The following is a 17,909-nucleotide window of genomic DNA, read 5'->3' as shown; positions in this document are numbered from 1 at the left end:
TTCAGTGAAACAGGGGTCCATTTCTTTTCCAACTTGAATGGAACACCCGACTTCACTTTAGTCTTTTTTCGTTTAACATATATGGGGTTCATGCCCTTCTGATATCTCTGTAACCCATTGGGAGTTTTTTTCGAGATAGACTTGCTCCATCTTGAATTTCTCCTTTCTTGTCTTCAGATTCATTTAAGTTCTAGTTTTTGAGGCTCAAAGTACAGGCGCTGCATTCTAGAAGCCACAGTACAATGCTTCAGACTGCTTTGTATATTAAATAAGCCTGATTTTAGCACACGTTAAAGATGCCTAGCATTTGTCCTTATCGAGACAAGACTTTTGTAGTTTGGTGGAGTTTAGGAAATAAGTATTTTATCAGTTTGGTGAAATTAAACTTTAAATGCCAAAAGGGATGTTGTTTTAAACAAATAACTTGTCTGTGCTTACCTTTAAATTTCAGCCATTTGAATAGATTTAGGAATATGCACGTGAGTAAAGAAATACTGACCACTCAGCGATCTCAAATTTGCTAACCTGATAATGTATACCCATCACTATGCCCAAATGTAGACAACACAACCGAGGAAAATGAACGGTCTGTACCTGTTCGTTATCTTTTATATGTGATCCCTCTGGAATTGCATCTATTCCCTTCTCTTCACCAGTCCTTCTGGACGCTTCACTTAGAAAATCTAGAACTCTTGTTTCCACTATAAAATCTGGGTTCCACAATAACTGGTCATCATTTTCATACACTACAAAATAAAAATATAAATATACATATAACCCTTTAAAAAAGTAATTGGCATTTCCATAAGAGAAATTAAAAATTAAAACAAAATCCACAGCTAGTGAAGAGGTACTCAAAGCAAATTCCATAAGAGAGATTTTTAGGATCTTGTACCATAACCACAGCTGGGCCTCTCACTAGCACACGGATGCATGGAATAATATTCAGAGAACGTACAGTTATACACTCTTAGCCCAGATTACTTCGTTCATTTACATATAGCCAGGGATAGCCTGTGTGCTCACCGAGGACCTCATCTTTTCATGACGCATTAAAGTCTTGTGTACTTGTAAATAAAATGTGAACAAAACAAAAACAAACTAACTTTCCCTGAAACCACTTTTAATACGCAACAGTTTATGGTGACCAGATTTTAGATTTTGTTAAGGAAGCTTATGGAATATGTACACAGTAAGATTGCAAAATGTAGTTTTATTGAGGCCCTTGGAGGTGGCCATCTTGTCTGCTATACTAGCAAAGCTGTGATTGTGTCACTGACTAGTGGAGACCAGTCAAATTAGATCTGGAGACTCAAAGCCTTCAGTACAAGGAAAAGTCCACATAGTGCTACCATTCACCTTTTTCAGTTTCCTTGTACTTGCAGATGCCAACTGGAATCTCTGCCTGGAACATGGAACCAACCATTATTTCCTGTGAAAATGGAAATGTACATTAAGTTACTGTGTTGCACTGTTCTATAATACAACTCATTAACTACACAGTATGTACACAACCCCTCATATTTAGAAAAATAGAAATGCCAGACTGCGTGCCTTTGTGATACCCAGCATTTCTGTTTTACACAAAAAGGTCCGTCGTACACAATTCCACCCCAAATCCTGCTATCTTTCTAAACAATGCCGAGTGTTCTGGTTTACCTTGTTTATTCAGGCTAGAACACTCGAGAGAATTCTGTGAGAGCCTAATATATACTCTCCTGTACTGTATATAGAAATGTTGGGATGTTGACGGTCTGGAAGGCATTTTATTAAACAGGTGAGGTGGTACAAGTAAAGTTACCAGAGTTCAACTCACAATTTGGGAAATAATGGCTAACTCTAGGCTCTTCAACAAATATTTTAAAGCACTTATTGGTAATTAAACGTTTGCTTTGAATAATGTAATGTAATGGAAATGAAACGTTTGCTTTGCTTCCGTTCAAAATCGTTAGCCACTTACATATACGGAGCAAGGCAGACTGTGAAGTATATTATGATGGAAAAGTGAAGCAAAATAGATCCGATTTGCTGCACTTCACAGCATTTTAACTTGTATGATTATTTTACCATCTAAAGAGAGGAATATGTAAAATCAGGACAGCCAGAGAAACAGAGCACACATTATATACTATATGACAAATGTACCTAAAATAGCTGAAATAAGTGTGTGGGATAGGACTATTCCTCCTAGTGTGACAAAAGTTATGAGAGTTTTGATAAAAGGACTAGGTTGAGATTTAGAGAGTTCTCCCAGACATGTAAGCTAAATGTGGGAAATCTTCTGATATTTTTCATGCACATTTTAGAGGTAAATTTTGTGATATGTTTCAGTACTTGGCTGAGAAAAATTATGAAACTTTTTAAAAATCAAAATGTTGTTCCTATAATTTGTTGAAAAGGAGGGGTTAGCTATTCAGTTCTTTAAAGCAAGAGTGAATACTCTCCATTTTCATGTAAAGAAGAAAAAAATAAATTTAAAAAAAACTGGGCAGACTCCAAGTACACCGGCATCAGAGTGCATTGTCCCTTGGCAGTACATGGCAAATGAAACAAATGTTGATGTGAAAGGGATTTAGGGAGGAAGAGTATTGTCAGCCAATGTGGAGGGAGGCCCTTACACAAAAGCCTTACGTAGGAGTATCAAAAAGATTGGAGACCACAATATAGGGTCATTCATGCGGAAGTCTTAGAAAAGGAAATGCAAGAAGATGTCCATTCTTAATTTGGACCCCCTCCAAACACTGCTCTGCAGTGATGACAGGGAAAGGGTTTAAGGGACTAACCAGGGGAGGGAACAGCATAAAATAACTTAAATATATACCAACGAGCCACAACAAATTCTCCAATAAGCTATGGCAGAGAAGCACACAGTTATAACAATATACAATGTCAAATACCCCGTATAGAGAAATACTGAATACTGAGGAAACGATACACTGAACAAGATGTGGTAAATCCCTCATAACAGAAAATATACAATAAGTAGAAGAGTGGTCCTATCCCTAACCCCATTCAGGCACTTGTGAAAAATGTATCCCCATAAGAAGTGCATTTCTTCAGACTCACGAGACAGGGAGAGGAGTATTATAGGAATAGTGGAGTGCCCTGTAGCACCACAAGCCTTCTCTCTTGAGGGTCAACTCAAACACATGGGTAACTCATAAGAATGGCCAGTGCACCCTGCCTTGACACCCTCTGGAGTCATCTTGATCACTTGGTAGGGGAGATTACAGGTCGCAGACCAACATACACATAGAAATTTCCAACAGGTACCTTTTTCCAGTCTTCTGAAGGAACATAATCCTCATCATCCTCTGATTCTTCTTCTATTTCATTATCTGTGGAAATATTCAGAAAATAATTGAAGCAAAATACTAATATTTTGAAAACAAAGTAAATCTAACATGTACAACTTTAATATGATTACCTGTCACCCAATCGCAGATTACACCTCATGACTCTCAAAACAGCATAACCAGTAGAAATGTAGAAGTGGTTGTTTGTCCCCCAACCTTCCCCATCCAATCATTTTGGTAGTTATAAGGTGAGAGGGTGGGACAGATTGGACAACTCTCCTGCCATTTAGATAATGTTACATAGTAATCTAGGTTGACTAAAGACCATCAGGTTCATCCCTTAAACCCATTTTTTATGCTGTTAATGTAGAAGTGCAATGTCCACATTATCGAACCAAAGCCATACAACCAGTCAGCCCATCACTACTGTCCAAATTCAGGTGAATAATGCATCAGCAGATGGGCTAGACTAGAGAGAACAGGCACTGAAAGGAAATTAGGGGATGGAATTAAAGCTTATTACAGCTGTTATATTGTTTAGAGTGTCCCATTAATGGAGAACACTTTCAGGATGAAAAACCAAAACAAAAATCATATGTACCATTTTTGTTTGTCCCCAAAAAATCGACACAAGGCCTAAAATGACAAAGGGGAGCCCCAGGCCAATATGGTATTTATATAGTACCAACAATGTAACCCACAGCTAATTCAGTAAGCATGTACTTTATGAATTTAAATTGACAGGCCTGTTCATAACACAAAATAAAATCAATGTGAGATTAATGTTGAGTTTAGGAGGATTGTGTGTGATTAAATATAAAGAATAAAACCGTTATTTCTGGCTTACACACACACTGGCAGGGTGAATATAATGTAAATTTGTAGAGTAAACAGAAAACACACAGTGAAAATAAAATGAATACTGCCCTGTATGATAATATCTTGTACAACGGTATCCAAGGCTGACAAGATTTGCATATACACCGACAATCAAGATTGCTTTTTTGCTTTATTAAGACGGAGGAAAAATTGATCATTGCTTTACTAATCCCCATCTTATTTAAGAGTTTAGACAAGCAGACAAATAAAGACATTTAATGAAAACCAGCAACATACTTGCATCAAAATACTTGCACCTCCGTGGCCTGATTGCCTCTTGTACATGCCGACATGTAGCAGACGGCACTGTGTCATCGTTACATGATTGAGTTTCATCTTCCGGTCCAGAGGAATCTTTAATGGTCTCATCCTAAAAAAAGAATACACCAATATGGTACATGCTCTAACAAAATGTAAACCCTTTCAGTGCTCCATCACTGTGTACCAGCCATAATCAGGGAAACCAACACAATACCAGCACTCAAATGATCTGATGCCGACGTTGCAGCCACTATTTGACAGGACATAGTGGAGGGAATCAAGAGAATCAAGAATGACAAATGGTCAGGAAATGTGTTGGCCATAAAATGTTTAGCAACATGTGCCATTTAGAATATTGTATTTCTTCGCTATCAGAATATTTAAAAATATATATATGCCAATGCATTGATCACACATCAGACACCCAAACAATAAATAAATAAATTCTACAGCAGGCTTCCCCAAACTCCGGCCCTCCAGATGTTGCTGTACTACAACTCCCATGATTCTCAGCCTATCGCATTCATAGAATCATGGGAGTTGTAGTTCAGCAACATCTGGAGGGCCGGAGTTTTGGGAAGCCTGCTCTAGTCATGGTGCCATCTCACAGCAAGTAAAACTGCTTCAGTATAGTTTGACAAATTTCCTGGGTCAAACAGCTGAATTCAGTCTTTCCTGCAAGATAATCTGGATTGCTTTATAGAGCAAAGCAGGCCATGCAGGACATTGCTCATTGGCTGAGTGACAGCTAAGCAACCTCAACCAAATCGCAATCTCCTGCATCTGCCATACTTTATTCTATAGAGGTGACAGACTTCTCCTGAAATAGAAGCTCAGATATGGAGCAGGTAAAAAAAACTATACTAAAAACCACTCTCAGCCTAAGACTAACAAGTCAATCTCATTTTAATATGCCAGTTATATCCTACTAATACAACAAGAAGGCTGTGTTAAGACTGAACTGAATCAGGAGGTTAACTTCTTAATCTTGAATATGCATGTAAAGGAAAAATAAGCAGCATATGGAAAAGAAAAATCCTTAAAAATTGACATTCTGGAAACCTGAGTACTTTTGCTTGCTGAGGTGCTTTCTGGGAAGATTGAGTCATTCCCGCCTCCATTTTACAAAAATTTACAATTTTATAAATTAACCTTGTTACACCTCCTGGCTTTCAAGCAGACAACACATCCTGCTACTTCCTGGTTTGTTTAGCTCAGTAGAGCTAAACTCAAGAAGCTGGCAATTGCCAAGTTTAGTAGATATACCACAAATGAACACATGCATGCATTTAGTTATACATTTTTAATTGTGGGGATATCTAAAAACAACTCGAAAAAGCTGCAGTTCTTTTGTCTGCAGCTCTTGCAAGCGCCCCCCTTCTAACCATGCCCAGACTTACTGTGTCTGTCCAATCACAGACTTTCCAATGCAGTCTTTGCAAGGCAGGTGGCTCTGGACAATTGCTGCCTCTTTAGTTTATCTCCACTGAGCTAACCAAACCAGGAACTAACAGGACTAGTTGACTGACAGCAAGTGACTGCAACAAGGTTTATTTATAAATGTTCCAATTTCTATTGCAATCTGCACTTTCAGTAAATAATGGAGAAAAATTAAAGATTTTCTCTTTATTCAAAGCGAAAGTGCTTTAGGAGTGTCCCTTTAAGTTTAAGTTTATTTTTTATAATGGCACAGAAGCCAAAATTGTCAGTTATCAGATTAACATTAAAGGACCACTCTAGGCACCCAGACCACTTCAGCTTAATGAAGTGGTCTGGGTGCCAGGTCCTTCTAGGGTTAACCCATTTTTTCATAAACATAGCAGTTTCAGAGAAACTGCTATGTTTGTGAATGGGTTAAGCCTTCCCCTATTTCCTCTAGTGGCTGTCTCACTGACAGCCGCTAGAGGCGCTTGCGTGATTCTCACTGTGAAAATCACAGTGAGAGCACGCAAGCGTCCATAGGAAAGCATTATGAATGCTTTCCTATGTGACCGGCTGAATGCGCGCGCAGCTCTTGCCGCGCATGCGCATTCAACCGACGGGGAGGAGAAGAGGAGGATCGGAGGAGGAGAGCTCCCCGCCCACCGCTGGAAAAAGGAAAGTTTTAACCCTTTTCCCCTTTCCAGAGGCGGTGCGTGAGGGGGTCCCTGAGGGTGGGGGCACCCTCAAGGCACTATAGTGCCAGGAAAACGAGTATGTTTTCCTGGCACTAGAGTGGTCCTTTAATAGCAAGTGAATTTATATTTACTAAACAAGTTAATTGGATAGCTATTAATCTAACAATTTTGATACGCAATGAACTAAGCAAGATTTTTAGCCAGCCATTTTTGATAATCTTACACGTGCATTGAGTGTTATCTAAATGTAAAATAAATAGGCGGAATAAAAAGAAATGAGAACCAGTAAGGAGCAGCAGCAACTGGTACCTTGTTTTCCACACTGCAGGCACTGTTCCTGTCATTCTCTTCTTCTTCTTCCTCCTCCTCCTCCTCCTCTTCTTCTTCTTCTTCCTCCTCCTCCTCTTCGTCATCATCATCATCATCTTCCTCTTCTCCTGGCAGAGGGACAGTGCTACCATAGCCATACAATCGTAATAGTTCATGGATTGGCATTTCGCTTTCCTGAGCACATTGAAAAGAAAATCCAAAACTCAAACTATTGCAAAGCAAGATTATTATTAGATCACAAAAATGTAGCCAGGCAAAATTCTAAATATGAAAGTCTCTAAAGAAAGAAGCATGTGCAATATGGTTTTAAAGGGGTCCTGAGTATGTTTCAAATCATTCTCGAAAGATATGACACAATGTGAAAGTTACACTTCTGTATTAGTATTTGGAATTGTCTGTATTTGAGAGGTATTCTATGACTGGGAAGGCAGCAACGAGAGCATGCTGGTATCATAACAATTACAGCAGTATTTATGCAGTGGTTATAGTGACCCTTGGTATTAAAGAAAAACATTTAACATATACGCCCTAGAAAACAAAACAGTATATTAAAACTAATATGGTTTAAAAGATGTCTGCCAAGAAATATAAGTGTCTATTAAAGCCGTTTCACAAAGCAAGACAAGACCTTCCGGAACAATATAAGGCCTGGCTGGTGGTATACATCTAAGAGTAGTTAGGGATCTTAGTTTAGTAACATCCAGCCTAAATTTCTAACTCAAGAAAAACCATTCAAGTACAAAAAGATTGTTAAATCAGCAGTCTAAACTGCTCTAATGGAATGCTCACCGATAAGTAGATCTTGCGCACATTGTCTAGGTTATGGTTCAGTTTGTAACTTGTGCATTAGCCACAAGATCAGGGTCATTGAGAAAGTTTATCTTGTGTCCAACAAGGGATGTATGTCCTTTTAACAGAGAACAGTTTTTTAGTTTTTTGGCTTTTTTGAGGGGGGTGGAGGGGGAATTCTATATTCAGTGGCTGTAAAATGCCATTCACAGGTTTTTTTTTATTTTTTTAATAAATATTTTACATTTGCATTCCCACCTGATTTAAAAAAAAAAAAATCTTAATTTTTGCTTCAAATGCTAATTTAGTTTTACTCCTGACTAAAACATCATTAATCTTTAGTATTGTTTTCGGGACTGAAACATGGTTTTGCCGAAAACTATGACTAATTGTTAGTCAACTAAATTAACATTGCATAAGACAAAGCAGGAGCCAGGCAAGAGAGGGAATTTGGGACCCCAATTGTCAATCAGCTTGTAAATGGCTTGCTCTTAACACGTGAAGAAAACTCTTCTGTGGAAATGACGTTTTAAAAAGCACTAATTTCTTTTCACCTTCACAATTTGTTTAATTAGGCTTCAAATAGCTGAATAGCACAAAAACAAAACAACAACACTAATAGCATTACTCACCCAACATTACAATTTAAGCCTACATTTTACCACTCTGATTTCATTTTGCTACAATTTGGAGTTCAGTGAATAACCCTGACAATGTGTGTTCGTCAGTCAATTTTTCGTTTAATACATTTTTTGAGAGATGGACTTTGGTCAGATGAAATGCATAAACAGCATAACTTCCTTAAACCGCACCCACAACACTTTTTACATACATAAATTCAAGCTATAAAATTTGGTGAGGTACAAACTCACAAATGAGCAGCAATAAAAATGCACATTTATGATATTCTTGCTGTTATTTACCCTTTCAAGGTGTTCAATTTCAGTTGTAAAATTAACTTCCCCCTCCATCAACTCTTCCTCCTCCAAAGTTCTTTCGTCATCAAATTCATGAACCAACATATCAGCTGATGGATCAAACTCATGGTCATCTGATGTAGCCGAGCCTCCTGAATTAGATAAACATAAATAAATATGACAGGTTGACTTCCAATTGGCAACAGTTCAACTCCATAGAGATGCAATGCAGTGTATGGCCTTTAAAACCCAAGTGTGTTTTCACTAAACAAAGAACTTACAAGGAATTGCTAATTTTAGGCAAAATGCAGACAATTATGCTAGTTTACCTATCTTGGCCTGAAATATTAAAATTCCCTGGCCAGATTTACACAATTCATGAATTAGTAAAGAGATCTGATCATAGGCGTGCGCACAGGGTGTGCAAGATGTGCCTGGGCACACCGTAATCCCCGCGGCACACCTATGGATTGAGACCGGCAGGGGGATCACAGGATTTCCCCTGTCGGCTCATGCAGAGCCGGCGCTATCCCGGGAAAACACACAGCACACTAACAGCACCCTTACACAGCAGTGTATGTATAAAATTGTGTGTGTGTGTATATATATATATATATATATATATATATATATATATATATATATATACACATACACACACACACACACGCGCGCGGCATGTGTTTGTGCTTTAGGGTGCACACCCTAATGCAATAGGCTGCGCACCCCTATGGATCTGATGAACATTCCATCCACATATAAGCAATTGACGCTTGATAAAGCAGTGTATAGTTTGTCATTCTTGAAGATTATACCACACAAAAATAAAGGAATTGCTGCTTAAAAGAACATGCCAGCTTTTGAAATAATGATATGTATTTCTAAAGCTGGGGAGCGTTGTAAAGCTGATTTAGACCCTGAAATAGGGGGTCGTTTTTGTGCCACTTTTTTTTTTTTTTTTTAGAACAGGCAGTCGGTTCTCTGCATTATGTAAGCCAAATGTGTTTCATAGTAGTTTCTCCTTTTACACATTATGTGCTGGAAACATGTAATTATAAAATTAAACAAATAAACCAAGATAGATGAAGGAAGGAAGTTACCTGGGCTTGCAGTCCCAAGCGAAGGCTGCCGAGAGAGAAAACAATATTTTAGACATTACAGAGACAAAATCAAAAACTAAAGTAAGTAGCAAACTTACCTAAAAACATGTTTTCTATTTAAAACAAATAAATGCTTGTAGTAACTAGAACAAGCTTTTCTACATTTAACATATGGTAGAAAAACAGAAGAAAGTTACTGTATTGGAAAAAGGAGTTTATTTACCCAATCGTGAAATGCAGTTTAAATTTTGTAAATTCAAATTTCCAAAATGATTGCAATTACCTGTTTAGTGAAGTTTTGAACATGTCTGGAATTTTAATTCTCCATCTCTCTCCCATTTGCCCAGCTCCTGGTGCTTTCAATTATAAACATTTCTAGCTTGCCTTCCCTTTCTATATTATCCTAGATGTTTTAAGTAGGCAATAAATTAATTCCCTCACTAAATCACAAGGTTTTATTATGAATGAATATCTTAAAGGGACACTAAAGTCACCAAAACAATGTTAGCTTAATGAAGCAGTTTTCATTCAAAGAACATGTCCCTGCAGCCTCAGTGCTCAATTCTCTGCCATTTAGGAGATAAATCACTTTGTTTCTGTTTATGCATCCATAGCCACACCTCCCCTGGCTGTGGCCGACACGGCTTGTATGCAAAAACATTTGTTTTAATCTCCTGCTCTGTATATTGAGCTTTATTGACACACAGTAGGCTCCTGCAGGGTCTAGCAAGCTATTAAGAGAGCAGGAGATAAATACTAAATTAAACTGAATTTGCAATAAAGGAAGTGTAAACATTAGATGACTTTTTACAGGAAGTGTTTAGGAAGACTGTACAAGATACATGCAGGGAGGTGTGACTTTGGCTGCAGAAACAAAATTATTTAACTCCTAAATGGCAGATAATTGAGCAGGTAGACTGCAAGGGCATGATCTATACACCAAAACTGCTTCATTAAGCTAAAGTTGTTTTGGTGACTATAGTGTCCCTTTAAAGGGACGCTATAGGCATCAGAACAACTTTAGCTTAATGTAGCAGATTTGGTGTATAGATCATGCTCCTGCAGTAGGGATTGACAAATGCAATTTTTTAAAGAGCCAATGCTGATAATTGGTACCACTATTTTGTTCTTTTACATTTTATTTTTTTAAAAAGAAACAATTTCTACTCAAATCTGCCATTAACTGAACATGTTTATTTAAAAAATGTTTTATATAAATCTTTATTTATCCCAGTAAATTTTTTTATTGTTTTCTTAAATATTTGTGTGTATATACACATGTATATGTGTGGCAGGATTCTGTGGCTAATCCATTCTCTGGGATAAAAAAGGTTTTGTTTTTTTTATATAATTTTATATAAAATTATTGCATAATTTTAATTAAAAAAAAAAAAAGAAATTGATTCCACCCTCCCTGTCTTTTACTTGTGACCACCATTACACTCCATGGTGATCTAGTGGCTTTGTGCAGGCTGCCAGGGGGTTTCACTTTGAATTAGGGGTGGCTGAGACCAAGTTCACGCATTGTTCAGTTTCAGGCAGCTCCTCTCTCCAACTCTCGAAAGCCTGGTATGTTGCCCGGAGCTTCGCCATGGTAAACTGTGTCAACGCTTTGATGCCGCTGGGTGCTTGCAAGAATTGGAGAGAGGAGCTGAAGCCGATACCAATGATTGCCAAAATGCAGAATATCAGATAAATATATCGGCCAAAGACCTATATTTGGTTGATTCCTTTCCTGCAGTCTCACTGCTCAATATTCTGCCATTTAGGAGTTAAATCATTTTGTCTATGCAACTCTAGTCGCAACTCCCTGCATGTGACATACACAACTCTCCAAAACACTTCCCGTAAAGAGAGATCTAGTGTTTATACTTCCTTTATTCCACTTAATTTTTAAACTCTAACTCTGTGAAACTAACATTTTTGGTTTTATCTTGAATTTATTAATTATTTCAGCCCATATTGTGAAAATGTGTGTATGAATCTTATTTTCTTTTAAATAGTTTTTCTCCTTGCCATATAGCTCTGACAATGTCCCCCTTATCCATAAAATCCTCTATTTTAAATCATCCCTCTCTTTTCCATTTTTCTTTGGTCAACAACTGTAGATAGTATACAGCGTTAGCCTAATAGCAACGTCCTATATATAAAAGAAATTCACTGCCCCTTGTTCGTTCCATTGCTTAGACCCCCGACCCCCCTTCCAATGCAGGGTTTCTTACCCCTTCTGACGAAATAGCGAAAGCGTTCTTGGGTCATAGCTAACCAGCTATCTGGTATTTTTAATGAGATCATTTAAAAAAAAAAAAGAAAAGTCTGTAGTGGGAAGATATACGTTTTTAGCACATTTATTTTCCCCAACCAACTTAAAATATTTTTCTTCCATTTCTTTAGTCAGATTTGTCTTTTTTAAAGTTTTCATAAAATGAACTTTCATTAATCTATTGGTATACCTGATTACCATTATACCCAAATAATTAATTTTTAACCTCTGTAAAATTATAGTGTAGACTATATATTTTTTTGTAACGTTAACTCTGGAGTGATTTAACTTCTAAATGACAGAATTGAGCAGTGAAAGTGCAGGGGTATGATCTATATACAAAATCTGATGTATTAAGTAAATGACACCTGTAGTGTCCCTTTAAACCGCTGCACACTCACATTTCTTAAAAAGTTTAATGATGAACAAATTCATAGACTGACCAATGTTAAACTATTTTTTTTTCCAGACCCCAGGGAAGACAAACTCCATTAAAAAAAAAAAAAAGCTCAAAATGGAAGCAATATCAGTAATATATAGGGAGTATTGATCTCCTGTTCCAATGTCCTTTTGAGACCCAATGGAGCAAACGTCTTCTATGAAATAAAAACATGCCTTTCCCCCCACATAACAATTTGTATTCATCTTTACAAATTCATTGGATGTATGTACCAGTTATCCAAAAGGGATAGAAATTAGATATAATTAAATAGATAATGGAAGTCCCAATTCCTCCTTTCACCTACAACCTCACAGTAGTATTGTAGCCAGGAAATAAAAACAAAGCATAATACCCACACACATGTTACAAAACAGAAGTAATAGTGATATCTAGCAATATTATGTATTATATCCAATTATGCGTTTAATAGTGACTACACCTGGTTCAACCCAGGGTGAATATAACATTTCCCTTTTGGGACTGAGAGACTTATATTTTCCCTATTGGTTTTTAAATTTAGGGCGAGATTGTAGTCTTGTCTTTAAAAACAAACAATATCAATTTGATAATAAACAGACACCTTCTCCCTAAATAACGTAATGTTTTCTTAATTAGAAAGGGTTATTCTGTAGCTACTGCAATAAAGGACACTTTGTAACGAAAAAGTTACTAGTTGTGTTGTACAGAAATTTTTATTCTCCCCAGAATATTTGACTTTTATTTTTCCATTAATCTATTAACATTTGTCAGGGAAATATTGACTTTTGTACACTAGTATTAGCTATTGTATTACACTAGCCATGTTACTATGCTGCCACCCTCACTATCTGTTCCTAATAAGGGTTAATAAGTGTGTAGAAAAATGACCCCTCTCTGTCTCAGAGATTTTACCTTAAAGGAACACTATAGTCCCCTAAATTACTTTAGCTAAATAAAGCAGTTTTAGTGTATAGATCATTCCCCTGCAATTTCACTGCTCAATTCACTGTCATTTAGGAGTTAAATCACTTTGTTTCTGTTTATGCAGCCCTAGCCACACCTCCCCTGGCTATGATTGACAGAGCCTGCATGAAAAAAAACTGGTTTCACTTTCAAACAGATGTAATTTACCTTAAATAACTGTATCTCAATCTCGAAATTAAACTTTAATCACATACAGGAGGCTCTTGCAGGGTCTAGCAAGCTATTAACATAGCAGGGGCTAAGAAAATCTTAATTAAACATAACTTGCAATAAAGAAAGCCTAAATAGGGCTCTCTTTACAGGAAGTGTTTATGGAAGGCTGTGCAAGTCACATGCAGGGAGGTGTGACTAGGGTTCATAAACAAAGGGATTTAACTCCTAAATGGCAGAGGATTGAGCAGTGAGGCTGCAGGGGCATGTTTTATACACCAAAACTGCTTCATTAAGCTAAAGTTGTTCAGGTGACTATAGTGTCCCTTTAAAGCTGAGGGCAGCAAGGTGGATTGTTAGTAAGCTTACACTTTTAAATGTGAATTGGTATTTGGAATAGTGCGCAATTGTATTGGGGTTGATGTGTACTATAGTCATTGCTGCCGCCCAGTAGTAGTGGGAGTTTGAAAAAAAAAAATAATAATAATTATATATATATATATATATAAAAAATCAGACTGATGCAGTGACAAAAATGATAGCGGAAGGACTTTCATTTCATGAGAAATATTTGAAACTGAGCTGAAATTTCCAATCTGCATTGCTCAGTGTTTGAGAATCTGAAATGGAAACTAAAAGTAAATTCTAACTTATCTTAGTAGGAAAAAAGCAAATGATAGAAGTTATATTGCATATTCTAGAACAGTAACAAATCTGCAACGCTTAAAGGACAACGCTTAAAGGACCACTATAGTGCCATAGGTCCCCCCCACTCTCATGGCCCCCCTTTGGCAGGGCTGAAGGGGGTTAAACACTCACCTTTCTCCAGCACCGTGCTCCCTCGGTGCTGGGGACTCTCCTCCTTGTCAGAGAAAATGCAGTGTTTACATTACAGCCTAGTGATAACTTCACTGGCCACTCAGATGGCTGCTAGAGGTGCTTCCTTAAGCAGTCTTACCTAGTATGCATTACAACATATCAGTGTCTCCATCCTCTGCATGCAGACACTGAACTTTCCTCAGAGATGCATTGATTCAATGCATCTCTATGAGGAGCTGCTGATTGGCCAGGGCTGTTTTTGACTTGTGTTGGCTCTTCCCCTGATCTGCCTCTTTCACAGTCTCAGCCAATCCTATGGGTTAGCATTGTAATTGGCTCAGAACAACACTTCTGATGTCAGCAGACAGCTTGCAGGTCTGAGGCAGAGAGGGGCATAGCCAGCAGCTTCAGGCTTGAATATAAGTAAGATGTTACTATATTTATGGAGTCAAATAGGGTCCCAGGGGGGCTAGATGGTGGTTTTAGCACTATAGGGTCAGAAATATAGGTTTGTGTTCCTGACTCTATAGTGCTTCTTTAATGCTTCTCTATGGGGGGGAAAAAATCCAGTTGGCGGAGCACATCACAGGTGCCCAATGCTTCTCTATGGCAGCTTTAGCGTGTTCCTTTTAAAATAAATACTAAATCACAAAAGCAACTAACTGGAGGTTTTGTTTGTGGAATATTATTTATAAAGAACACTGTGCACACTCCTCTCCAGACTTGGCTGTCAGATATGATTGGTTGATTTACTAGCCAACCAGAATGGTCTTAGTTTGCAAAGCATGGTAAATTTATTCCCAGACTTTGTGATAGTTGTCAATGTGGGAACGTCTATAAAAGTGCTTTTGTTGCTATGAGTGCACATTCTGTGGCAAGCTATCTATATGTGAAGATGACTTGTTTTTATTGTGGCACGGTTTTAATTATTTCTGGCAAGTTTTTTTCTTCTTCTGCAATAGTCAATTTTTCATTTTAGTTAGTTTTAGTGGCAATTATAGATTTTTATTTCACCTTGAGGCTGAAGAAGAGAAGAAAGAATAATTCCAATAGTTAGAATTTATTTTTCAGTTTCTGGATTGTTTTGCCCCCTTATTTCACAGGGACTTTTCTAGCAACTGGGTAGTTTTTAATGTTTAGTAGACAAGATCCCACCTGCAGATGGCAGGTAGGGGCATAGAGTTTTACAACCCCCCCCTTCTAGTAATGTCAGGGCCTTATTCACCCCCATAGGATTTTGTTTTGGTGGCTGGCTAGCAATAGCTAGCACTGGCAAGCAGCCCCATGCTTTTCAATCGCACCAACAAACTTTTTTTAAATATTTGCTGTGAATGCTGCTAGTGGGCAAATAGTTCTTCAAACGAACACTTCACTTGCACAAAGCAAGTGAGTGATAATCTTCAAACGTGCATCCTTGTAGATACATTCGCTTTATCTTCGGTCACTACTTGGTCGTTGATAAATCTTCAATTCTGGAGAAGTCAACTTGTTCGGATACTATTGATCACCCGGGAACCCACCTGAACAAATGTTATAGAATTGTTCACACTAGAAGGGCTGAATGGTTCTTAAATGCCATCACATTCTATGTTTCTATATCCTAACCGCATTTGTCTTTAGTAAATTTTCTAAATTACCAATGCGGGTGGAATTCAGTAATTTTCACAGGATTTTCTCCGTTCAGGCAAAATCCGGTGTTTAATGAATAACTCTGCATAAGCTAAGAGATCCCTCTACTGATGCACATTATGACATAAGCAGAGGAAATCCCTTTAAAGTAGAATCAAGCATAGGGATAGAAACAGCACAAATGTTTCACCCTACTCAGTAATGTGACATACATAGTGTAACTCAACCATCACATCCATACTAGGTTAGCAAGCAAAGAGGGATATCAAAATAAGGATGTGTCTGTTATTTAATCCTACAGTTCTCAAAATCCTGGCAAATGTATATATGTGGAGTATCATTGTACTTGATAACAGTAGCAAAAAACAAGCATGGATTCTTTACAATAGTGGGACACATTTGGTCTGTGAAAAACGAGTTGATAGTAAAATGGTCAAATGAAAAGTGCAAAAATGCCATTAGTGAAATGGCCCACAATTATATGTTGGTTTTGGATTCTATGGCTACTATTAAATCTGTAATCACAGAATGCCAAATGTTGCAAAGGTTTAGCTTTCAAACTGTAATTCAATCACAATCAAGATATCAGAAGAGAAAATAAGAGTTTTAATAATTTGATGCAAATTCGTCTTATGGTAGGTCAATAGTAATTGTAACACCAACATTATGATTCTCACCAATAATGATTGATATATTTGTGTTCTAGTTCTAAAGAGCTTTACAGATATCACTAAATAGATAAACAAAATTTAGCATGACATTCAAAAACATAAGTGTATACAGGAAAATATAATAAAGGTAAAGTTTACAACACCAAAAACGTAAGATCGCTATATTACATGGTGAGCCAAAAAAACTAAATTGAAGTAGTATCTTTGCTACTGCTGCCCCTTCATCCACAGTACTAAAACTATCAATATCCACTTGGACTACAGCTGACATCAACCTGTTCACAACTGGGGTGAACTAGGGTAGGAATAGTAAGTTCGCTCAGTGAATGAAAAAGTGGGGGATGCAGCGAGTGGGGGGGGGGATGACAGTGAGAGAGAGAAGGAGGGCAGTGAGTGCGCTCAGTGAGAGAAGGGGCAGTGAGCGCAAAGGGTGAGGGGGCAGTGAGCGAGAAGGTTGGGGGGCAGTGAGTGCACTCAGTGAGCGAGAGGGGCAGTGAGAGAGGGTGAGGGGGCAGAGAGAGGGGGCAGTGGGTGAGGGGGCAGAGAGAGGGGGCAGTGAGTGAGTGAGAGAGAGAGGGGGCAGTGAGTGAGTGAGAGAGAGAGGATGAGGGGGCAGTGAGTGAGTGAGAGAGGATGAGGGGGCAGTGAGTGAGTGAGTGAGAGAGGATGAGGGGGCAGTGAGTGAGTGAGTGAGAGAGGATGAGGGGGCAGTGAGTGAGTGAGAGAGAGAGGATGAGGGGGCAGTGAGTGAGAGAGAGAGAGAGGATGAGGGGGCAGTGAGTGAGTGAGAGAGAGAGAGAGGATGAGGGGGCAGTGAGTGAGTGAGAGAGAGAGAGAGGATGAGGGGGCAGTGAGTGAGTGAGAGAGAGAGAGGATGAGGGGGCAGTGAGTGAGTGAGAGAGAGAGAGGATGAGGGGGCAGTGAGTGAGTGAGAGAGAGGATGAGGGGGCAGTGAGTGAGTGAGAGAGAGAGAGGATGAGGGGGCAGTGAGTGAGTGAGAGAGAGAGAGGATGAGGGGGCAGTGAGTGAGTGAGAGAGAGAGGATGAGGGGGCAGTGAGTGAGTGAGAGAGAGAGGATGAGGGGGCAGTGAGTGAGAGAGAGAGAGAGGATGAGGGGGCAGTGAGTGAGTGAGAGAGAGAGAGAGGATGAGGGGGCAGTGAGTGAGTGAGTGAGAGAGGATGAGGGGGCAGTGAGTGAGTGAGTGAGAGAGAGAGGATGAGGGGGCAGTGAGTGAGAGAGAGGATGAGGGGGCAGTGAGTGAGTGAGAGAGAGAGGATGAGGG

At 38.6% G+C, this 17,909-nt stretch overlaps 1 protein-coding gene across 2 annotated transcripts in view; it reads right to left on the bottom strand.

Moving 5' to 3' along the window:
* MIER1 (MIER1 transcriptional regulator) overlaps positions 1–17,909 on the bottom strand; it is a 32,807-nt gene that overhangs the window by 13,235 nt on the left and 1,663 nt on the right. For both annotated transcript variants that reach the window (XM_063427895.1, XM_063427893.1), the window contains exons 2-8: positions 9,690–9,714; positions 8,596–8,741; positions 6,863–7,057; positions 4,413–4,545; positions 3,274–3,338; positions 1,360–1,432; positions 595–746 (exon numbers count right to left, since the gene is read on the bottom strand). In XM_063427895.1, the coding sequence (XP_063283965.1) occupies positions 595–746; positions 1,360–1,432; positions 3,274–3,338; positions 4,413–4,545; positions 6,863–7,057; positions 8,596–8,741; positions 9,690–9,714 (789 nt within the window). The remainder of the gene's footprint in view (positions 1–594; positions 747–1,359; positions 1,433–3,273; positions 3,339–4,412; positions 4,546–6,862; positions 7,058–8,595; positions 8,742–9,689; positions 9,715–17,909) is intronic.

The sequence above is a fragment of the Pelobates fuscus genome, chromosome 7, assembly GCF_036172605.1.
Source record: "Pelobates fuscus isolate aPelFus1 chromosome 7, aPelFus1.pri, whole genome shotgun sequence".
Lineage (NCBI taxonomy): Eukaryota > Metazoa > Chordata > Amphibia > Anura > Pelobatidae > Pelobates > Pelobates fuscus.
The sequence above is the reverse complement of the archived record's forward strand: the minus strand, read 5'-3'. Positions and strand labels throughout refer to the sequence as shown.